Source organism: Prosopis cineraria, unplaced genomic scaffold (genome assembly GCF_029017545.1).
Source record: "Prosopis cineraria cultivar Desert tree isolate PC_DT_omini unplaced genomic scaffold, ASM2901754v1 PC1, whole genome shotgun sequence".
NCBI classification, from domain to species: Eukaryota; Viridiplantae; Streptophyta; class Magnoliopsida; order Fabales; family Fabaceae; genus Prosopis; species Prosopis cineraria.
In genome coordinates this window covers 39,583,770-39,606,396 of record NW_026555332.1, presented here as the reverse complement: position 1 = coordinate 39,606,396, position 22,627 = coordinate 39,583,770, and the positions used below count along the sequence as shown (strand labels likewise).

The 22,627-nt window shown below is 29.4% G+C and overlaps 2 protein-coding genes across 2 annotated transcripts; both read left to right on the top strand.

Moving 5' to 3' along the window:
• The first annotated feature begins 15,587 nt into the window (after positions 1-15,587).
• Positions 15,588-17,342, top strand: LOC129323135 (transcription factor MYB62-like). Its single transcript, XM_054969713.1, has 3 exons — positions 15,588-16,112; positions 16,216-16,345; positions 16,441-17,342. Exons 1-3 carry the CDS (start codon positions 15,965-15,967, stop codon positions 17,027-17,029), a joined length of 867 nt encoding a protein of 288 aa, XP_054825688.1. The 5' UTR covers positions 15,588-15,964; the 3' UTR covers positions 17,030-17,342.
• Positions 17,343-19,291: 1,949 nt separating this feature from the next.
• On the top strand, positions 19,292-22,172 carry LOC129308409 (40S ribosomal protein S7). Its single transcript, XM_054949520.1, has 6 exons — positions 19,292-19,421; positions 20,254-20,338; positions 20,447-20,520; positions 20,603-20,726; positions 21,390-21,572; positions 21,855-22,172. The coding sequence occupies exons 2-6, from the start codon at positions 20,264-20,266 to the stop codon at positions 21,972-21,974; spliced, it is 576 nt and encodes a 191-aa protein (XP_054805495.1). The 5' UTR covers positions 19,292-19,421; positions 20,254-20,263; the 3' UTR covers positions 21,975-22,172.
• Positions 22,173-22,627: the final 455 nt, after the last annotated feature.

Here is a 22,627-nt window from a genome sequence, read left to right as displayed (position 1 = left end):
GGGTGAGTTATGAAACAAAAATGATTCTGCTCTCAAGAGAGATCGCTCCAGTGACAGAGAGGGGTTTTTTTTTGGGGGGGGGGGGACCAGACATCAAACTTTTTAAATGTTTGGTATGAACCTTAAACCAAAATGCAAGGTTTGGATTCAAACTAAACGAGATAAGATTTTTAGTAATCTAGTAGAATCCACCTAAATGGCCACTCATTATGGGCACCACTAAAAATCTTCAATTTACTAGGTTAGGTTCAAGTAATCCACCCTTTTGGGATTGTGAAAGATCATTAAGCAGCTAGTACAAAAGATAAAGAGAGCATCATTATGGATTAGTCTGGAAGTGCATAATGATTCTCAATATCATAGCGTCCAAATGAAATAATTGGAGGCATTTCTGCACAGACGCGTCGTACATGAACAGTTAATATTGTCGCAATGTTGAATATCACATGAACCATATCAAGGCCTACAGAAAAATTAAAAAGTTGAAACTGAGTTTGAAGAATAGGCATGAGTTGTTGATAGGGCTAGCAAGTTGAATGAATAAATTGGAGGTGTGTTTGAGAGGATTTCCAATGAGTACTGTTTGGCCACGCACTTTGACAAGAATTTGTTTGCTGAATTTGGATTTGATATGGACTGGAATTTGAGAAATGAATGCACCAAACTCACATGTGCACTGTGCGTTTGGCATATGACAGTTCATTCATTTTTCTTATAGGTCTTGATGCTAATTCTGACAATCTCAACTCTACAAGAGCCAAACACAAACTTACTCTCTTCTCTTTGTTTAAGACCCAAGAAAAATATATGGATGCAAGAGTGTCCTAGCAATACGTAGAGTTGATAATTTAATATGCAAATTAAGATAAAGAACTAAAAAATTATGAATAAAAATATTGTTCCACGTCTTTGAATAAAATAAATTTTGTTAGTTGGGGAATTGGTGAAAGAGACTTAATTCTTTTTTTTTTTATTTGACAATTTCAACATTTGTAGGCAAGGCTCAATCCACAATGCGAGCATCATAAGAATACCTAGGTGCTGACTGAAACAAAAGTTCTTGGCAACTTAATTTTATTTAAGCAAGGTTTTAAACATTGTAAATAGAAAAAAAAATCATGTTACAAGAGCTAGCTATCCTAAATTCCTAATTAGAATCTTGGCAAATTGTAATAAACAGGAAAAATGACGATAAAATATTCACCAAAATATATAAATGATAGTCAGATCTCTGAAAAAATGTCATAATTCTTTTAAATTTTAAATTCCTTTCTAACATTAATGATTTTAGGTTAAAAGACTAAATTATTTTTTGTTTAAAAAATAATCAGTTCATATGAAAAGTTATGATTCTTATTCAGTTCTTATGATTGACAGAATAAAAGTTGTGATTACTTAAATAAAAGTTATAACTTATTATATTTAGGATTTAGACTTTAATGACAAAAGAAATTTCACATGAAAAGTTATGACTTCTTGTTCAATTTTTACAATTTATAAAATAAAAGTTGTGATTGCATAAACAAAATTTATCATTAGTTATTTTCACAACTTGGAACTTCAATGACAAATAAAATTTTATATAAAAAATTGTGATTTTTTATTTAATTTTTGTAATTCACAGGATTAAAGTTGTTCATTTAAACAAGAGTTATAATTGGGATTGGTTATTTTTATAACTTGTTTTACTATCATAAAAGAAATTTGGAAGTTATTATTTTTTGTTCCATTTTTATAATTATAAAAAAAAATTGTAATTACCTAGACAAAAATTGTGATTGAAAAAATAGAGCCAAATTTTTATTTTTATTTTAAACAAAGAATAATTTAATCATTTAACCTAAAATTATTGATGTCAGAAAGATACTTAGGACTTCAAATGAATTATGATTTCAAGAGACATGCTTGTAATTTATATATTTTGATAGAATTTTATTATCATTTTTTTAATAAATATATTAGATAGTGTATTAAATAATCATTAAATAATAATATAAAAATATTACTAAATAAGCACAATTATAGTTTACGTTTTTCTTAAAACCTGGAATTTAAGAATGAAATTTTTTATTTTGATTGAAGACACCCTGATTATATTAAACCATTTTTTCTTAGATTTCCACATCCCACGGTATTGTTTACTACTTTACCGTAGGACTTATTTATCAAAATTTATAAAATTAGATGCATGTCATATTTTTAAAACTAAATCCGAAAATAAATTGTATTTTGATTGATAACTTATGAGTAAAGCAACTTTTGAAAAATTTCATAATATATTGTTGACGTATGTATGTTTAATTTTATTTTTTTTTTTAACGTGTAGCATGAAAATTGTCCCTCAAAATTCAAAAAAGTAGGCATGGGCTTGCATTGGGAAGTAGGATTGGCCTCCCTAGTGGTAGCCCTTCCCTAAAATGGCTATACTTTTCACTTCCTTAGGAGGCATATTATTAATGATGGCCCAACTAGAAATAAAACAGTTAATTTCGGGACAAACTTCAAAAATCACTGTTACCAAAATGTTTTTCAAAATAGCACTACTTTCACAAAACTAGCTACCTATATATCGTACATCCTAATTTTTGACAACTGAATTCTTCCACAACTTTTTCTGGTTTTGGGCACATACCCATTTTCTTGCATATTGTAAACGTGCACTCAGCGTCCATCCTCTTGCTTTTAACCTTTCGTTGACTATAATCATATGTCAAGTTAAAAATTATAAAATCATAAAACTATATATATATATATATATTGCCAAACAGAACAGTTTTATATTTGCTTAATGTAATAGTTTTATTTAAGAAGCTTATAATGAATACTTAAAAACTATATAATCTAATGAAATTGGTTTTTTTTATTTCTTTCCCACTAATAATTAAGCATTGGACTTTTTCTACCAATGTCCTATGAGAGCCCAGCCGAGACCTGTAACTAGGTTGGCAATAGCTTAAAGGTGACAATCTGAGGATTGAGAATGACTATAATTAATGGCGTATGAATAGTATGGCCACAAAACTTTCCTTTTACTTGCTAAACGAATGAGAGAAAGGAAATTGATTTTTTTTTTTTGCATATTTGCAACTATATAATGATAAGAAGCCAAAACAATACCATCATATGACCACATATAGACTATTTAAGTGGATACATTACATTGGAATATATTGCCTTCTAGTCTGAAATCTGAATGCGACACTTGTATTTATGCGACCTAACTTAATCCAAGTTAATTCAATACACATATTCAATTCCTTTTGAGGACTGGCTGGCATGCAATTTTTTTTTTTTGGGGGTTAAAGTATATATGACGCAATCCTACACAGTTGAATCTTGAAATTGTAATACATAAACCGGATATTTTTCATCAAATGCAGCTGAAAGTTGAAATTATATGTTAGTAGTAAAACCTCCCCCACCGGATTGTACATGATAATTGTACATCACCCACCAAACAAGAATGCTTTGTTTCATGCCAAAAAAAGAAAAAAGATTGATCTACATGATAAACATATTACTCATATCTTTAACACGGCAAGATCAACATGCATTTAATGTGAGGTTTTTATTGGCGAGCAATCTATAAATATATTTATGAGTGTTTTTTAAACTTGAAAGCATATCCTAGACTTGTTGGGTTGAGAGCCAATTTATTTAAATTTTTGTTTTTGCACACAGAATTTTGGGGGGAAAAAAACGGCGAACTCAAGAAATAATGACAAGCCTAATCCTGAAACTTTGCAAACTAACTGGGGCATATTTACTATTTGTAAAGAGATGAATTTTTTGAAAAAATAAATCACATTAATATTTGTAATTCATTAACACACACGTCAATGCAGGATTCGGACCCTCGACGAGGACGTAACAATTAACATTAGCAGTAAGCAACTAGTCATTGGCTATAAATGATCCCTTTTTTTGGCCAAAAATAAATCATCCATTTTGAGAATTCTTTTATTTCTTTCTTTTTTTTTATTTTCTAGGGAGATTAGGTCAACCAGGTCAACTGAGGTGATTTAAAAAAAAAGACATGGGAAGAATTTAAATTTTATATTACTACTCATATTCCATTTTTACGCAACATTGTAGGTTGCAAGTTATAGAATGTATTGTACAACACAAGTGACATTCGCTTGCACCAGTGATTGGGCTTGATGTTCAAACTAACGGGCCTAATCCATCTATTTTCTTTTCTGGGCCAAAACTTCATTAGCTACACACGCACACGCACACGCACACAGAGATCACAATTAGGGGTGAGCATCAGTCGGTTCGATTCGATTTAATTTTAAAATATGCAGAACCAATCGATCAAATAACATTAAAAATGAAAACTGAATCGAACTGAATAAGGATCGAACCGAAATTTGGCAATTCGGTTCGGTCGGTTAATTCAATTTTTTTGTTTCATATTGGGCTATTGAAATTGGGCCCATTTTTAAAATATTAAAATAAACAACATTACAAAATTGGACCTTTTTTTATTGGTTTTTTTTAATATGAATCCATTCTAATTACACCCATTTGACATAAAACTCAAATATTATAAAGGTATAGATAATCAAATAAACAAACACAAATAAACACCGATGATCAAATAAGTACCCCATAATTCAATCACAACACCTACTGAGTATCGATGAGAGTGACTGACCGAAATAGGGTTTCAAGTGATGTTATTATTTTTTATTATTTATTAAAATAAAAATAAAATAAAATAATTTATAAATTAAATATATATAAATTAATAAATTATATGTAATTCGGTTGGTTCGGTCTATTCAATTTTAAATTTTACTAATTGAATCGAACCAATCAATCGAAATATTTAAAATAAAAAAACCGAATCGAACCGAAAAATTAAATAAATAAAATTTGATTCGATTCGATTTGATTTTTAATTTTAATTTAATTTTGCTCACCCCTAATCACGCTCCTCATTATTTAAGTTAAGAACACGCTGTACTAAAAACAAACAAAAAAGCAAAGAAACTGGCCCTGGTTGTGAAGATATATTTGGATCTGGACGTCATCTCCGCGGATGTAATTTTTTTTTTGGATTTCAGTTTATATTTATAAAAAATATATTTAAAAAATCTAACTATTTATTAAATTTAATAAAAATATATCTTAAATACAGTTTAAATGTACTTTTAAAAGTTACCTAAATATGCTATTATTGTGTTCGGGAGTCAATATCAGGCACCAGCATTTTCTGTTACCAAAAATAAAAATAAAAAATATGAAATCATGGCCAAATCTATTAATCTATGCCCCTAAAACATTCTCCAAAAATATTTAAATCACATGCTAACCCTAGCGAGGAATCATGAAATGTAAAATAAAATAAAAAAATAATTTTAATTAAAATAATTTATTACAATTTTATTAATTAAATAATATAGTGAGAGATAAATGGACCCGCTTTATCATGCCTAAGTGACATTCATTAAAAAAAAAGCAGAAAAAACAAAAAATTGATTATTAAAAACAAACTTTTAACTATAAAAATAATTTCGATTGCAAGGACATAAAAGCTTAATAAAAATGACTATATTTAATCTTTACAGAAATTCTCTAAATTAATTTTCTTTTGTCTTTAATATTAAATTAATACAGCGATGTTTTTAATCTTTACAATCTCTAAAATAATCTGTCTACGTACATAGATCAAGGGAAAATTATAATGAAGGACCTCTATCGAAAAGGATTATACTGTCAAGATCAAGGACCAAATCGCAATTAAATTTTAGCATGAAAAAAAAAACTGCCCCTCTTTTTTGAAACAAAAAAAAAAAAAAAACTCCCCACTATCACCACTCATCAAAACTTTATCATCGGTGGCTGGACCACCCTGCCGAATTGACTATCGGAGCTTCCATATCGGTGGCTAGGCTAGCAAGGGAGACAAATTAAATTTTTTAAGGTGATCGGGATTTGAATCTACATCCTTTTAGCTACCAAAAAAACAGTTATTGCTTTCAAGTATATAACACAAATCTTTATATATATATATATATATATATTATTTTGCTTTTGCTTTCCATATCAATATTTATCAGAAGTTTAATAATTACTTGTCATTTTACAAATTACTATTTATTAAATTATAAATGAGACTTCTTAAAAAATTTAACATGCATTGATTTTTATAAATATTTATTCATTTTTATTACTAGAAATTACAAGTCTCCATTAGTAATTTAAAAAGTAACTATTTGTAAAATGACAAGTCTCGTTATTAGCTTTAAAATTTTCTCTTAATAATTTAACAATCAAATCCCTATTAATAATTTAATAAACAACCATTTGTAAAATGACAAGTCTCGTTACTGGTTTTGAAAATTTCTCCTAATAATTTGATAAGTTAATTTTAATAAAATAACAAGTTGACATAAGCTTTTAATATGTAAACTTTTAATAATAAAAACAAGTAAATATTTATAAAAATTGCTGCATATTAAATTTTTTAAACAAGTCACCATTGTTAATTTACAATTGATTATTTATAAAATAACAAGCTCTATTACTAGTCTTGAAAATTTCTCTTGACAATTTAACAAGTAAATTTTAGCAAAATAATAAGTTTACATAAACTTTTGACATATAAAATTTTAGTAATAAAAATAACTTCATATTAAATTTCTTCAGCAGATCCTCATTGATAATTTAATAAATAATTATCTGTGAAATGATAAATCTCATTATTACCTTTGAAAATTTCTCTTAATAATTTAACAAACAAATCCTCATTAATAATTTACAAGTATCTATTTGTGAAGTGACTAGTCTCATTATTGGCTTTGAAAATTTCTTCTAATAATTTGACAAGTAAATTTTAGTAAAATAATAAATTTATATAAACTTTTGATATATGATTTTTTGATAACAAAAATAAGTAAATATTTATAAAAATTACTCTATATTAAATTTATTTAACAATTAACATTTATGAACTTGTTAAATGTACAATGCGAATTTTTATATACATTTTACTTTGTTTTCACTTTCCATGATAATAATTTTAAGAGCTTAACGGTTACTTATCATTTTGTAAATGACTATTTGTTAAATTACTAATGAGACTTGTTACCAAAAGTTTACATATCAAAAGCTTATGTGAACTTTTTATTTTACTAAAATTTATTTATCAAATTATCAAGAGAAATTTTCAAAGCTAATAACAAAACTTGTCATGTAACAAATGGTTACTTGTTAAATTAATGATGAAAACTTGTTAAAAAAATTTAACATAAAGTGATTTTTATAAACGTTTACTTATTTTTATTATCAAAAGCTTACATGTTAAAAGCTCATATAAACTTATTATTTTACTAAAATTTACTCATCAAATTATTAGGATAAATTTTCAAAACCAGTAATGAAAATCATCATTTTACAAATAGTTAATTGTTAAATTACTAATAGGAACTTGTTTGTTAAAGTATCAAGAGAATTTTCAAGGCTAATAATAAGATTTGTCATTTCACAAATGGTTATTTATTAAATTATCAATAAAGATGTGTCATTCTTGATATAAAAATAAGTAAATATTTATAAAAACTAGTGCGTATTAAATTTTTTAAAAATTTTATTTGTAATTTAACAAGTAACCATTTATAAAATGATAAGTAATCATTAAATTTCTTACAAATATTAATATGGTAAGTGAAAGTAAAGTAAAACATATATAAAGATTTATATTATATAATTAAAAGCAATTGTTAATTTAGTGGTTAACTAATTTTTTGATGGCCAAGGATATGCGGGTTCAAATCCCCTTGGCCACCTTAAAAAAATTAATTTATCTCTCTCATTGGTCTGGTGATTAGTGCAAGAACTTTGACGAAAGGTAACAGTAAAAAGTGTTTTTTTTAAAAGAAGGGTAAGTTTATTTTTTTATGTTAAAATTTAATTATAATTTGACCCTTTGATCTTATAGAGTAGATTCATGATCATTTAAATTTTTTTGGTAAGTAAAATGTTCCAGAGGTCCCTTATTGCGATTTTCCCATAGATCAACAGAAGGGTCAAGAGTTTAACGCAGTTCACGGTTACAAGGAAAGCGATTGCTGTTATTATTATTATTAGCTTACTTGCAATATGTATAGCTAGTAGGTCAGGCAAATCAGATTTTTTCAGTCCGTAAGCCCAAACATAAATAAAAACTCATACACCGAAGCTTGACTCAAATAAATCAAGCTTTTAAGTTTTTCTGGACCGGTCTAAAATTTCGAATTTTAAGATATATTTTTTCTTTTTAAGTCAATTTAACTTTAAAATTTATTACTGTCATTTTTATAAAAAAAATATATTCTTTAGGACGCTTAAAAAAATGAAAGACGCAAATTTTGTTTAAAAAGAATTGTGAGTTTAAAAGTTTAAAAATTAAAATTAAAATTATAATATGTTTTCAAGATTATTTTAATATATTTTACAAATTAAATTTGATAGGAATATAAGAATATGGGTATTTTTATTTCTGTATAATATCTATAACAATATATTCAAATATACATGTAATCTCTTAGTATAGAATAAACTTAGTTTTAAGAGATTAATTAATATTTACGTATCATGCAAATTAAAAAAAAAAAACGATACAAGGTTCAAAAAATTATCCAAGCTTGGCCTGATTTTTAAAATTTATTCAATCTAGCCCTCAATATCCATGCCCGATTGTAAAGAAAATGACATTTTTTCAAGCACAGTTTTAAAATTTTTTAAATTTATTTAGGCTGATCTAAATTACCGTCCTAAAATAATTTGTGGTTATTATAGTTAGCCGGTGGGATTTGAACCAAATTACAAGCTCGCCTGTGATTGAGAAGGGGATCGATAGAGCAGCAGAACAGAAGCGGAGGACGAAGAGATAAGAAGAGGCGTCACTTTCGAGAATCCAAGACAGCTAACAAGATCACGTCTCAAACTGTTATAATCATTTAAGGAAGAAACTCTTGACACATCAGATGTATCTATCTGTTGCAACTAACTAAACATATATAATTCACACACACACACACATTACCTTCTACTTAAGTTTCACCATAACCTCAGACAACCTGGGGCTAACTAGCTAGCTACCCAGCTTGTTTAATCACAGTTTGATGATCTTATATCTTCTTCACATCGATGTCGGAGTGATCATTACGTGTATAACGAGTATTATGAGATGAGTTGGTGCCGACAATTACGGATGAATTTGATGATATATGTAAGAATGTATCAAATCGTTTGTGCCGACTTGCGCCGTCGTTGTCTGGCAGTGAATTGTGACCACATGTCCTTGTCATCCTTCTCAACTTGACTCATCCTCTCTTGTCTTCCGCTACGACTTTTTCAGTCTCGGCAACCATTCCCTCTCTTCTCACATGCCTCTATTCTATCTCTTCATTAAATTCCCATTATTTGTAATTTCATCTACGAAATAGACATGTAATTACCTTCGTTTAGTGATTAATCGAAGTTTGGATATATATATATATATATATATATATAATATAATTGATCCCAACAAACTCAACTATGTACAGAGAACAATATTCTCTAGGGCCTAGGTATGCTTTTTTTTTTGGGTGGAAAGGAAATTCATTAAATAAAATTATATATGCAACATGTATAAAAAAGTGAAAAACAATTACATCATATTTTTAAAGATAAAAAAAATTTATGAGTATGATCCACAATAATTTTAATATATATTATAAAGGAAAATTCATTAACAATCTCCTCGATGAAGATGCATTTATTGTGAACTTTTCATAATTTTCAACTTAAAATATTAACGCCAGTTTTCTAAAAAATTTTAACAATGGTGATCGAAGTAGATAGCCATGCAATAAAATTGCTCCGATAGAAATCATCATATATATCAAGGGCTAAAACTTTTTTTTAGATATTTGCTGTAAAAGGACATTTTTTGAAGGCATAATTAATGGTCTCCATTAGGTCATGGTTGATGAAACATTGAGAGTCGTGTGTCATCTTACGAAAAAGTAGGTATACATGCCTCGCTTCTTTAGACTTTTTTCTTAAAAAAAAAAAAAAAACTTAAGACTTGTTTGGTTTTTTTTTTTACTTTTGGTTTTAAATTTTTTTATAAATCAATTTTAAACATGTTTGATCATGTTAATTTAAAAATAATTAAGAATCAAAATTCGGTTGACAATGACAATCATTGATTGATAGTAATTAGTCAAGGCAATTTCTAATAAATAATCTTATATAGTGTATCTTGAAAAACAAGAAAAAACAAATTTAAGATTTTGTTAAAAAGCAAAAAAAAAACAAAAACATTTTTACAAATAATTAAATTCAAACAACTTATTCAAGTGAATTTCTAAATTTTTATATTTTGAAAAACAGAAAAAAATTTTAAAAATATAGAACAAACAGGCCTTTACACTCGTCACTTTGGATGACTCATTAACTTGTAGGAAGTATTTTTCTTTTTTCATATACACGCATTATTTTTCATTGAAATAGTTGAGCTTTGGTGCGTTGCATAAAAATGATGAATAGTTTCTATTCGCATATTATAAATATTACACCATAATGTCATTAAAAAAAAGGAATAAGTGAACCAAATATTTATTGCCATGATAAACATAGCCGTGTCCTTCTAATATTGCCTTGAAAATTTAATTTTAGATAATTTTTGCTATTGATTCCCAGAAATAACTATAAATTATTGCAATAAATGGTTTTTAGAACTCAACATGCTTCAACAACAACAATCTTTATTCCATAGAGTGGGGTTGGCTGCAAGGTATAATACGACATTATGCAATCTTTAAATATATCATTAACTAAAAGGCTTCTCTATCTCCTTTGAAGTGAGTTGAAAGAATTATATATACAAAGACTTCTTGAAAATATACAGTAAGTGACTTCATGTAAGTAATGTAATTTTACATAATTATCTTTGTTATATATTTTATATTTTTTTAATTTTTATATGATTGCTTGATAACTGTACAAGTGAAAACAAATGGCTAAAGTGTATAATTAGTTCTTTCATTCTATAAAATATATTTTCAGTCCTCTAATCTTGTAGCAAGTATTGTTAGTTTTAAATAATTATTTTTAATATCAATTATTGTTATTATTTAAAAAAATTAAATTTAATATGTCAATATTGAAAAATATTTTGTTAACATTTAAAAGTTTAATGTAGGAATTTTTTGTTGATAAAACTCATGGTATTAAGGTTAAATGACTGGAAAACACTTTATAAAATTAAAGAAGTCTAAAATAAAATATTATGTAAAGTTAAAGACTTAAAAATGCTGTTCTAAAAAGAAAAAAACTAAAAGATTCATTTTAGCCGAGAAAATTAATCATGGATTGATATCATCAATATTATCAAGCAATAGTTTACAAAGTGTGACAAAAAAATTTTGTTAAAACAATAAATAAAATGAGAGATAGAAGGAGTATTACAGGCACCTCTCCAATAATCTTGTGTAAAGCTGGAAATTTTTAGATACAGCGGGTTCGTATCCCAGAAAAGAGAAAAAGAAAAAAAGAAGTAACGTAAAGGTTAATTAGAACCAACTATTAAAAGAAGAAGAAATAAGATCAATTATTTGAAATCAATCAAGAATTAAGGATATGACTGACTGTTTTCTCCGCACAATAATTGCAGATCATGCTTTGGGAAAACAAATAAGCTGAACATGCTTACGTCCATCTGGAGATACCCCCTCATTTTTTATGTATAAATCATTTATATTAATATTATCAATATCAATATAATAAAAATATAAAGAATAAAATTTTATAAAATTATAAATATAATCCTCAATAAATAAATAAATTATAAATATTATTTTTTTATTTCTCTCTCTCTATTTTTTAAGGATAATGTAAGCATTTTATTTAAAATAAAATATCATTATCAATTCAATAACTTATAAAATAAATCACTTCATTCTTTTAAAATGTGATCTATAAAGTGAACTGAAAGGAGTAAGCTCTACCTATACTCAAATGAATATCAAAGTAGGGAGGAAAAATAACGTGCTTGAGTAACACTTGATAAAGTGATTATCTAAGTTGAATATAAATAAACTAGGTTGACATAAGATACAATATTGAACATTGATGGCACATACTATTGCCCTTTTAACTAATTTTAAGGTCAATCTTTTTTTTTTTTTGATATTTGGATTAGAGTATGAGACAGCAACTAGAGAACTTAATAGGGCTTTAATTAATTAATATGAATTAAGTCAGAGTATGTCATGAATCCTGTAAGATGCACGGAGTTTATCAATTTAATGAATTCTCTCTCCCGACAAGTTAATTTAATAGATAAATATAATTTTCAATCTCTATATTTTTTATGTTTTATATTTTATTTTTATATTTTTTTAATGTTTTAAACCCTTTTATTATTTTAAAATAATAAAAAATAAAAATATAAGAATTAAAAATATAAAATATATATAAAAATAAAATAAAATATGAGTAAAGTATGAAAAATAAAATTTACGTTTATCTTAATTTAATAATTTCTTCCGTATGAGCTCCTTTTAGCTTGTAATCATGACAAATAGTCATTCAAAAAATGTGAAGGAGAGAATCAATTTTTTTTTTTAATTTACAGTTGTTCAAAGCCTCCTAGCCCCTAGCTAGGCTTTCTTTTACGCAGATACTTGCACAGCTTTATCACTCAACCTCTTTTCTCTCACATCCTTTTCAACATCTGCGTTCGAAAGTGAACACCTTGACATTTAATGAGCTTCTCAATCTTCTGGCGCAAGAAAGTTGTTTTAAAAAAAAAACAAAAGAAAAGAAAAGAAAAGAAATTCAAAGAGACGTTGCAATGTGAACCTGTGCATCTTTACATGTTTGGATCAATTCTTTGGATTAATTACTCATCTAATTTTATTTATGAGTAATTTTTAATATATTACAATATTAAAAAAAATTTTAAAATTTATTAACTCTATCTTAAAATTTAATAAATTTTTTAACTTTTTTTTATTAAATATACACATTTAAATAATATATTTTTTCTTTAACATTTAATAAAGGACAAAAAAATTATAATAAAAATTTAAACGCTTGATTTATAAATAAGATTATTTTTTTTTATCTCTGCTTGAGGGAGCAGATCGATTTTTGTGGGCAACATCGTATATAAAGATGTCGTTTATGAAGATGGAATCCAAGTTTGATCTTTAACATGAAACTAAACCCACACTTCAAATCCAGAGATTCACAACCCAACCGTGCTTAAAACATTGCGTCTCATTACTATGCAAGAGATTATTCATATTGTGAAGCGCAGGTCCGAGATCATCCTTGCCGTTATAACCGTCTCTCAAGAAACAAGGATGCATGATAATGGTCCTTCCACGGTTAAGAGTTCGGACTAGTCGGGAGATGGCAATGTTACCAAGTTTTTCAAGACACGGGTGATATAACAATAATAAAAAAAAGGAACATATATAATGCTATAATTTATTCTTAATTTGACCACTTACACCGCCATTAATTGGTGGTTGTTGAAGCTCCACAACAGTGCACCTAGTATCCAGAAAGTGACAAGTACGGGAAACAAGTCAAATATAGGAGGATTTACGTTTTAATCAATTTTCTTTACTTTTTTTAATATATATATTATTTTTATGAAAAATTTATAATTTCACTTATACATTTTTTTAAATTAAATTTATTCTAATATCACAAATATATATGTGTATGTGAGAGAGAGAGAGAGAGAGAGAGAGAGAAATTTTGTTGGCATTAATTATCCAACTACTTTTTATATTTATTATTTCTCATTTTATAGAAGTCAATAAATAAGGAGAAGCCTCTAATCCCGTTGATAATGCCAAAATTGTGATCCTCGCAAAAATATATTGTCTGCCGGAAGATTGAATCCAGAATAGAGGGTGTCAAATATACTTGCATTGAATTTTCCCGGCTGCAACAATTTATTTATTTATTTATTGGAGAAGTTGTGGTGTAGTCTGTTGGCAAGCGGAGATGATGTAATGAAGGAATAATGAGAACCACAGAAAATAAAACTATGGCCGTGTCGTGCTGAAAAATTCTTGAGAGGACTTTAATGCCGCCCCCCCACGCTAAACGTAATTGAGCACGTTTTCTTTTGATTTTCCGTTCCGTGTAGATTGTCCAGCCAAGCACGTTTCTGATCACGTTGAAGCAACGAGAAAATTAACATCAATGCTCCCCTTGATCTTATCACCCATTTCAATCAAAACAAGATTCTTTTTGCCTTTTTATCTTTTTCTTTTTTACGTGCTCTCTGAAATCTTACCATTTTCATACGAATCCTAAAAAATTATTTTTTTTTCTCTCCAAATAACGAGAGATTCTCGAGGGCTGAGCATTTGCTTTTTGCCATGGGCAAGAACAACGTTATATTTACAAAGTTATCTACTGATAAAACACCTTGACCTGCTATAATCTCTATAGCTAACTTCATTTGTTAGGATACAGTTTGTTGTTATTATTGTTAAAAAAGAGGATGTTGTTACTGTGGTTGAGTTGAGTGAGAGAAATTTAGTTAACTGAGGTTCCGTATTTGAATCCAATGAAATTGAAAAAAAAAAAAAGCATCTCAAGGGAGTTGTTATATACTATATTGGGCGGCAATACTTAAAATTTAGGATAAATAACAGTTAAATTTTAAAAGAGGGAATGATACTTTTTTTTAAAAAAATAAGTTATAAATATATTGATTCAAAAGTTTACAAATTTAAGAGTTTCGATTATAAATGATGTTGAAATATTTTGAATATATTATAAATTTGTATTGATTAGTTATTAAACATTGAACAAATTAGCCTATTGTAAAAGTGGACCATGTAATTGAACCTTTTGGACTGTGAATTAATTCCGTTTTCATATCTTTTAATTGAGTGAGTTGAGAGGATTTAAAAGATATAGAAATAATTAATTTATCATATTTATAAATAAATATAATTCAACTCCTCAAAAGTTCAACATTTTATCGAACTTTCATAATCTCTAATATTTTTATATCCTTTTGAAAATTATAAGGGAGTCTATTAATTTGTGAATCTACCCACTCCAAAGGTAACTGAGATCCTTAATTGAGTTTGTATTTTTTACCATAGTAATAGTATTGCAGGTAACCTTATGAAACTTAACTTTGACCATTTTATTCACATTTCTTTTAACAAATGATATATTGAAATTCAAAATATAACTTTAAATTTACAATCTTAATATTTTTATTTATAATTATTTAAATTAATATTTACAATAAAATAATTTATTGAAAACTTAACTCTCATAAATTTTCTCTTTTAATTAGGGCTTTATTCTCAATCTCCTTTACACCTAATGGTGATGGGGCACCTAAAGAAAGTAAAAAGGCAACTTATTATCTAACAGAGGACTTGAAAGGGAATGCCTTTCAAGATGTCTTCTCTTCACATGGAGTACATTTTCTCTATCTGACTAATTGCCAATTAGAAGAAACTAGCTAGCGCTAAAGTTAACTTCCTATTTGTGCAGCCAGTGTGACACCTCATCGGTGCTATAAATTAAAATCTGTCGTTTTGTCTACGAACAAGACTGAGAGATGCCAAACAATGAACCTATCTACTTCATATCTATCAACCCCTTTAAAAGTTTCCAGTGGCAACGACTACGGAAGATGAATGGAAGCTGTGCTGTGGAATTTGTATCAGTATTATTCTATTACTTTACTCTTTTCTCCTCTCAGAAATTAGAAAAGCATTAGAAAGCTCATAGTGTCTCCTTTGACTCTTACTCGCCCCCTAAATTGGGATACAGTGCCAAGCCTTCAACTTTAGACCTGGTACTTGGATATCTTGCGCACACCAATTTGCTTTCAAACTCTATATCTTCTAGACTCTTTCACCTTCCTCATCATTTCCAGATATATATAAAAGCTTAGTAGTGTTTCGGGGTTTTCTCTGTGAAAGCATCCATGTCTACTTCAAAGAGTGATAGCAGTAGCAGTGAAGATGATAATGAACTCAGGAGGGGACCTTGGACTCTTGAAGAGGACAATCTGTTAACGCAGTACATCTCTGTTAATGGGGAAGGACGATGGAATTTGCTTGCAAAACTTTCAGGTAATAAATGAAAAACTCTGAACAATAGAACCTGAAAATAGTGAAGCAATTAATCTCTCTTGATGTCTGATTTTCGTTTTCCTGTCTCTTTTGTGAGAGTCAGGGTTGAAGAGAACTGGGAAGAGTTGCAGATTAAGATGGCTTAATTATCTGAACCCACAGGTAAAGCGAGGAAATTTATCCTCAGAAGAGCAGGTTTTAATCCTTGAACTCCACTCAAAGTGGGGCAACAGGTACCTACAATTCTATTCTATGACTAACTCTTAAATGTTGTCCATCAATTATCAACCGTTGATGTTCATTAAGTTTATGGGATTGCTTGTACTAGGTGGTCGAAGATTGCTCAACATCTTCCTGGGAGGACAGACAATGAGATCAAGAACTACTGGAGAACTCGGATTCAGAAACAAGCAAGACACTTGAATATTGACCCAAACAGCACAGAGTTTAAAGAAATCATCAGGCGATTCTGGATGCCAAGGTTGCTGCAGAAAGCAAGAGAAATAGCTTCTCCTCCTGCTGCTGCCATGTCAATCCAAAACCAAACGATTCCTCTGTCTATTGAAAGTGTTTCTCAGTGTTCACAAATAGGGACAGTACCAACACAGATTCCTTGGCAGCGACCTTGTGGGATGAATGAAATAGTAGTTCAAAACAGTTCATGCGTGTCGTCTTCTTCCTCAGAATCATCAAACATCCCAGAAGTGTCTCAGTTTCAAGCCTTAGATAACAGTGACATGATCTCCCTTATGTATGATGGTTACCATGTTAATAACAACAATTATGACATGGAAACATTCAATCTGGGAACAACGGTGGCAGCTGAGGCTATGGCAGGCAACTGGATGAACAACGAAGTTGCATGCAGCCTGTGGGGCATGGACGAACTGTGGCAGTTCAGAAACTTCCAAGAATAAGAATTTCAGGGGTTCTAGATCTTTTTTGTGATGGACCAAATTCTATATTCCATGATTTTAGTTATTTGTTATCTGATATAAGCAACTGTCAATTAACAATTTATATATATATATATATATAGCTACTGGATTTATATGTAGAGGGTGATTGATTTGTTGTACAAGATTAGCGTGGTGTTGTAGTTGTTCTGCCCTGCTTTTGCTCCGATGTGTTAGTTTTTGTGTTTATTCGATTCTGATGGGAAGAGTCACCATTTAGAAGGGCCATGTATAAACAAGGTTTGGAAATTAGCATGAAAAAGGATTTCACTCATTCTTTTCTCTTCCTCAGTTCTCAGCGCAGTGCAAAAATCACAGAAATTATTCCAAGGACCAACTTTTAGAAACGTGTATGTGAAGGGTCCTTTCATGTATGGTACATTGCTTTGAGACACTCACATAGAGTCCTCGGGCCTCCTTTGTCTTTTTGAAAGGGAAAAAAGAATTAGGAAAGTAAAACAATTCCAAAGAAAAAAAAGAAGGAAGGTAATTTTTTTTGGGTAAAAGGTAAAAAAATTTTAGAATTCATTTTAGTAGTTATTATTAATTTATTCAGTGTTTATAACTCGTCCAAAAATTTCTTGTTTTTTACTAAACTCAATGGGAAAAAAAAAAGATAAATAAGGTTTTTTTTTAACACCCAACAAACAGAACCTAACCAAGCCCAAATCCAATGGAAAGTACGACAAAAGCCCAGCGTGGGTGAAGAGAGAGAGAGACTTTGCCATTGCCATTTGCCAACCATGCAAACAAGTCCTTGTAATTACTTCAACACTTACTTAAAAATTTGCTAACAATTGATTAATTAATATCAAATGTATTAGTACTTCCTGTTAGAAAATATAAAAAATTTTAACTGAATCTTATTCTTAATAAAAAAAATTATTTATTTTTAAATTGACTCTATATTTTTATATTTATCTTTATTTAATAGGATGTCTCACTCTAAAAATAAATATAAAATAATTTATTTAATAAGGATACTTTAAAAAAGAATAATAATTAAACCTTAAAAAATTAAAAATATTTTATATTTTTAACATCTAACTCCTTAAAAAATGTCTAATATTTTTTAAAGGATGGAGTACTTACTTGCCTCCTTTTTATAAGATACTTTCAATATTATTATTGAAATATTAAAGTATTTAGAATTTATTAACTCTATATAAAAATTAATTTTTAGTATTTTTATCTCATTTAAATTTATACAGTGTATTTAAAAATGAACCAACAATTCTCTATATGAAAATGGCAAAAATATTTATCCCATATGGTACCTTATAAAAAGAACAAAAAAATTTCTTCTCCAAGTAGCTTATGAAAATATAAAAATATAATGCATATCATTGTAAAAAAAAAATCCTCTTATTCATATTTATTTTTAATATGAATAAAAGCAGATATATAGGTTTGTGCATTGTATAAAATATGGAAATATATTTTATTATTTGTGAGTTATAAATAACGTAATTAGTTGTATTTTTTATAGTATATTAGTTCACTGAACATGGATATAAAAAATTGTATAATTTTTTAAATATTGAAACCATTTATAATTCATAATCAGAATTTATAATTATAATTTAAAATTATATTTATATTTATTTATAAATATCGAAATAATAACTTGGCATCCACTCGACTGCATTCGGCATTTTTATGGATTATAGCTTTCATTAAATACCACACGTCCACGTGTACCGAAACTAATCCTAGGCGTTCGTTCCATGTTTATAAACAAAAGTGCAATCCCAAAAACCCTAGGGTTTTCAGTGAACTCGGCGAAACCTGACCAGAGAGTCTCACCCGAGGCAGCGGATCTATCCGGGGGTTTGCTACTTTCAGAGTAGGAAAAATAAAATTTGAACTTTGATGCGCTATTCATATTTATTTTTAATATGAATAAAAGTAGATATATAGGTTGTGCATTGTATAAAATATGGAAATATATTTTATTATTTGTGAGTTATAAATAACGTAATTAGTTGTATTTTTTATAGTATATTAGTTCACTGAACATGGATATAAATTTTGTATAATTTTTTAAATATTGAAACCATTTATATCATAATCAGAATTTATAATTATAATTTAAATTATATTTTATATTTATTTATAAATATCGAAATAATAACTTGGCATCCACTCGACTGCATTCGGCATTTTTATGGATTATAGCTTTCATTAAATATCACACGTCCACGTGTACCGAAACTAATCCTAGGCGTTCGTTCCATGTTTATAAACAAAAGTGCAATCCCAAACCCTAGGGTTTTCAGTGAACTCGGCGAAACCTGACCAGAGAGTCTCACCCGAGGCAGCGGATCTATCCGGGGGTTTGCTACTTTCAGAGGTGAGGAATAAATCGGAAACATGTTTGAACTTTGATGCGCTATGCAAAGTAATTGATAAAAATCAATGGAAGATGGGAGGAACTTTCTCTCTTTTATGTTCTCTTGGCAATCAACACAGTGCGGCGGCGGGTTTGAATGTTTGATCGATGGCTGTGTTTGGTTTCGTAAATAAATTGCTTGCGGAGAAGCTATAGTCTTAAAAAATATTGCTGAAATGCGTATACTTCACAACATATTCGTTAACTATAGTCCATTTTCTTTGTCCTGATTTTTATTCTCTCGATAGGATTCAAAGACATGAATTACCTCTTACCTGGAAGGAATTAGGAATATGGTATCGCAAAATTCTTTGGTTACTTTAATGTCTGTGATGAGGATTATGAACCCGAATCCTCGTTGCTCTATGCTGCATTACAATCCCTAAATGAGTTTCTGAAACTCTGAATTTGCATTTATTATCCTGAACATAAGTTAACCCATTGAATTGCTCTAACGTAGACCGTATGTTTTGTGTGCAACCTTCTTGCAAGTCCTTATTTGACATTTAATGTACAGTCATTGACACAGCTGACAATAAGTGTCCTGTAATTTCAAAAACGAAGTGATGATGTGACGAGAAGATAACAAGTCTCCAAAATGTTTTATTAACCATAGCATTTTTAATATATGGTTTAGTGTTCGTCTTACAATGACAATGCTCTACTAAGGAAGAGTTTTAAATTTAACTTAGATTTTCACTCACTCTCAACTTGGCTTCGTTCAATATCTGTTCTTTCTTAATATATCCAGAGGTAGATTATTTATATTCTTTCCTCGATGTTCTTTTACCAGAGTAGTGAAGATGTACACATCAAGGAAGAAAATCCACAAAGATAATGATGCTGAGCCAACTGAGTTTGAAGAGTCAGTTGGGCAGGTTTTGACGTTATATACTACTTCTGTTGCCCAAACCCACAACTATGAATTTTTTGTTTCCTTTTGGCAACATATAATTTTGTTTTGAGCTTTAATTCTGTTGTTGCAGGCATTGTTTGATTTGGAAAATACCAATCAGGAGCTGAAAAGTGATTTGAAAGACCTATACATAAATTCAGCAGTGTAAGTATGTGTATTACATGCTTGAAGGTTTGTGATGTTTGTCTGTCTGTGAATTATGGCTGACATTTGTCTTGATTTGCAGTCAGATTGATGTATCTGGGAACCGCAAGGCTGTGGTTGTCCATGTTCCCTATAGATTAAGGAAGGCTTTTAGGAAGATTCATGTTAGGCTTGTCAGAGAGCTTGAGAAGAAATTCAGTGGGAAGGTATGCTGACTTTAATATCTTGTGTATGACTCATATTGGCTCATTGACAGTTGATGAGTGTCTTGACATCTGTGCGTTGTTAATAATATTAATAATATCTTAAACATTAATAATAATGGACTGAGTAAGCCAATTACTTACCCTCCCATTAAAATAGCATGATAAATTTTTAATATTGGCGTTTCTGCATTTACTAATAGCAAGTCATTTGGTTTATGTCTTGTTGATGGAGTGGCAAGATGTGAACTTGTAATTCATAAGTTTGCTTCCCATGTTTGTTGGTTCCATTGCCCATTTGTTGTTAACAGAAGGTATATTTATTTTTCAATAGTCACGAAGACGAATTTCTCTGATAAAGATGTTGTCCCCCCAATAAAATAATAAAAAAGGAGAAAAAGGCACTGACAACATGCTATCTTTATTCTGGTTACCTGTGAAGTTGTTCAGGGTGTTGAGTAATAGCTGAAACTTTTTCTTTTGGGTTAAGATGATGCATCAGTAATTTGCTGTAAAGATTTATTTGTGAGGAAATGTACTTTGTCTGAAAGATGACAAATGAAAAGGAAAAAGGAAATGATGCTAAAAGTTCTCGCCTTGTGTGAATTACCTGTTTCCATTTTATGTGATATTTTTTTATGTTTCAAAGTTTTCCTGAACTTGTAGGATGTAGTTTTGATTGCCACCCGGAGGATATTGAGGCCTCCAAAGAAGGGATCTGCTGTGCAACGTCCTCGAAGCCGTACACTCACTGCTGTGCATGAAGCAATGCTGGAGGATGTTGTATTGCCTGCTGAGATTGTTGGGAAGCGCATTAGGTACCGAATTGATGGATCCAAGATTATGAAGGTAATATGGTCGCTGTTAATCTTTGATGTTACAGTTGTTAGATTAGCTATCAAGATCTTTAGAGGATCTCTACGTAACCAGGCGAATGCACATGCATATACATTGAGCCAATTAAGTGTCCTAAAACTTGCTGTCTTGGAACTTCACTGTACATTCTGTTTTTCCCCCTCCTTGTGGTGGATAGAAGCTGCTTCATGTGAGCATTGTGGCATATATATAAGCTGCTGCTTCAAGTACAACAACTTATGCCAATTTTAATAGCATCTGTCCTCCTCTGAACAGGTTTTCTTGGACCCAAAGGAGCGAAATAACACTGAGTACAAGCTTGAGACTTTCGCTGCAGTATACAGGAAGCTGTCGGGCAAAGACGTCGTGTTTGAGTATCCTGTCACAGAGGCTTAGCTTTTCGATAGCTTGAATTTTTTCAAGAGTTAAAAATATTGTGGACCTGTTGGTTTTAGCCGTGGACTTAATTTTGTGATGATGGTAAAAAAAGCGACTTTATTCTGGCTCTCTTCATGTGGGGTTTGGTTTTGTAGTTGCAATTATTCTATTTGGAAAATTTAATTACAGCCCAGTTGGCTTTCCTTTTCTTGGTTATTATGCCTTTTTAGTATTTACCCAACAGTTTATCTTATTTTAGTATTTTTAGGGTGAACGCATAAATATCATATTCAGTTCAATGCAAATTATTGTTTTGATTTCCACTTTTTATCTTTTTCTCGCGCGCTCAACGTCAGGTTGGAGTACGCTTGTTAAACGGCTCTCAGGTAATTGGTACGATTTAGGAGGATGTTACAAAAGTGGATTAATCATTTGATGTCACGTTACTCTCAGCAAAAAGAGAAATTAATACATGCCATGAATTGACGACTAAATTATTCATCCATTTTTCATCTGTATCATTTATTCGTCTTGTTAGTTGACTGGCGAAACCAGAAATCGTAACATTGGCCAGTCGGACTGTTAATTTACGAGCATGCACCCGTTTTACTTTCTCTTATTTCAGAGAACTTCATACTTTTAAGTTTAAAGCCGTGTGAGTGTGCATGTGA

Bases quoted from the DNA above. Each gene is read 5' to 3' on its own strand.
- LOC129308409 (XM_054949520.1), top strand. From the start codon at position 20,264: ATGTACACATCAAGGAAGAAAATCCACAAAGATAATGATGCTGAGCCA. The intron at 20,339-20,446 runs GTTTTGACGTTA...CTGTTGTTGCAG, and splicing joins TTGAAGAGTCAGTTGGGCAG to GCATTGTTTGATTTGGAAAA. The intron at 21,573-21,854 runs GTAATATGGTCG...TCCTCTGAACAG, and splicing joins ATGGATCCAAGATTATGAAG to GTTTTCTTGGACCCAAAGGA.
- LOC129323135 (XM_054969713.1), top strand. From the start codon at position 15,965: ATGTCTACTTCAAAGAGTGATAGCAGTAGCAGTGAAGATGATAATGAA. The intron at 16,113-16,215 runs GTAATAAATGAA...TGTGAGAGTCAG, and splicing joins TTTGCTTGCAAAACTTTCAG to GGTTGAAGAGAACTGGGAAG. The intron at 16,346-16,440 runs GTACCTACAATT...TGCTTGTACTAG, and splicing joins CACTCAAAGTGGGGCAACAG to GTGGTCGAAGATTGCTCAAC.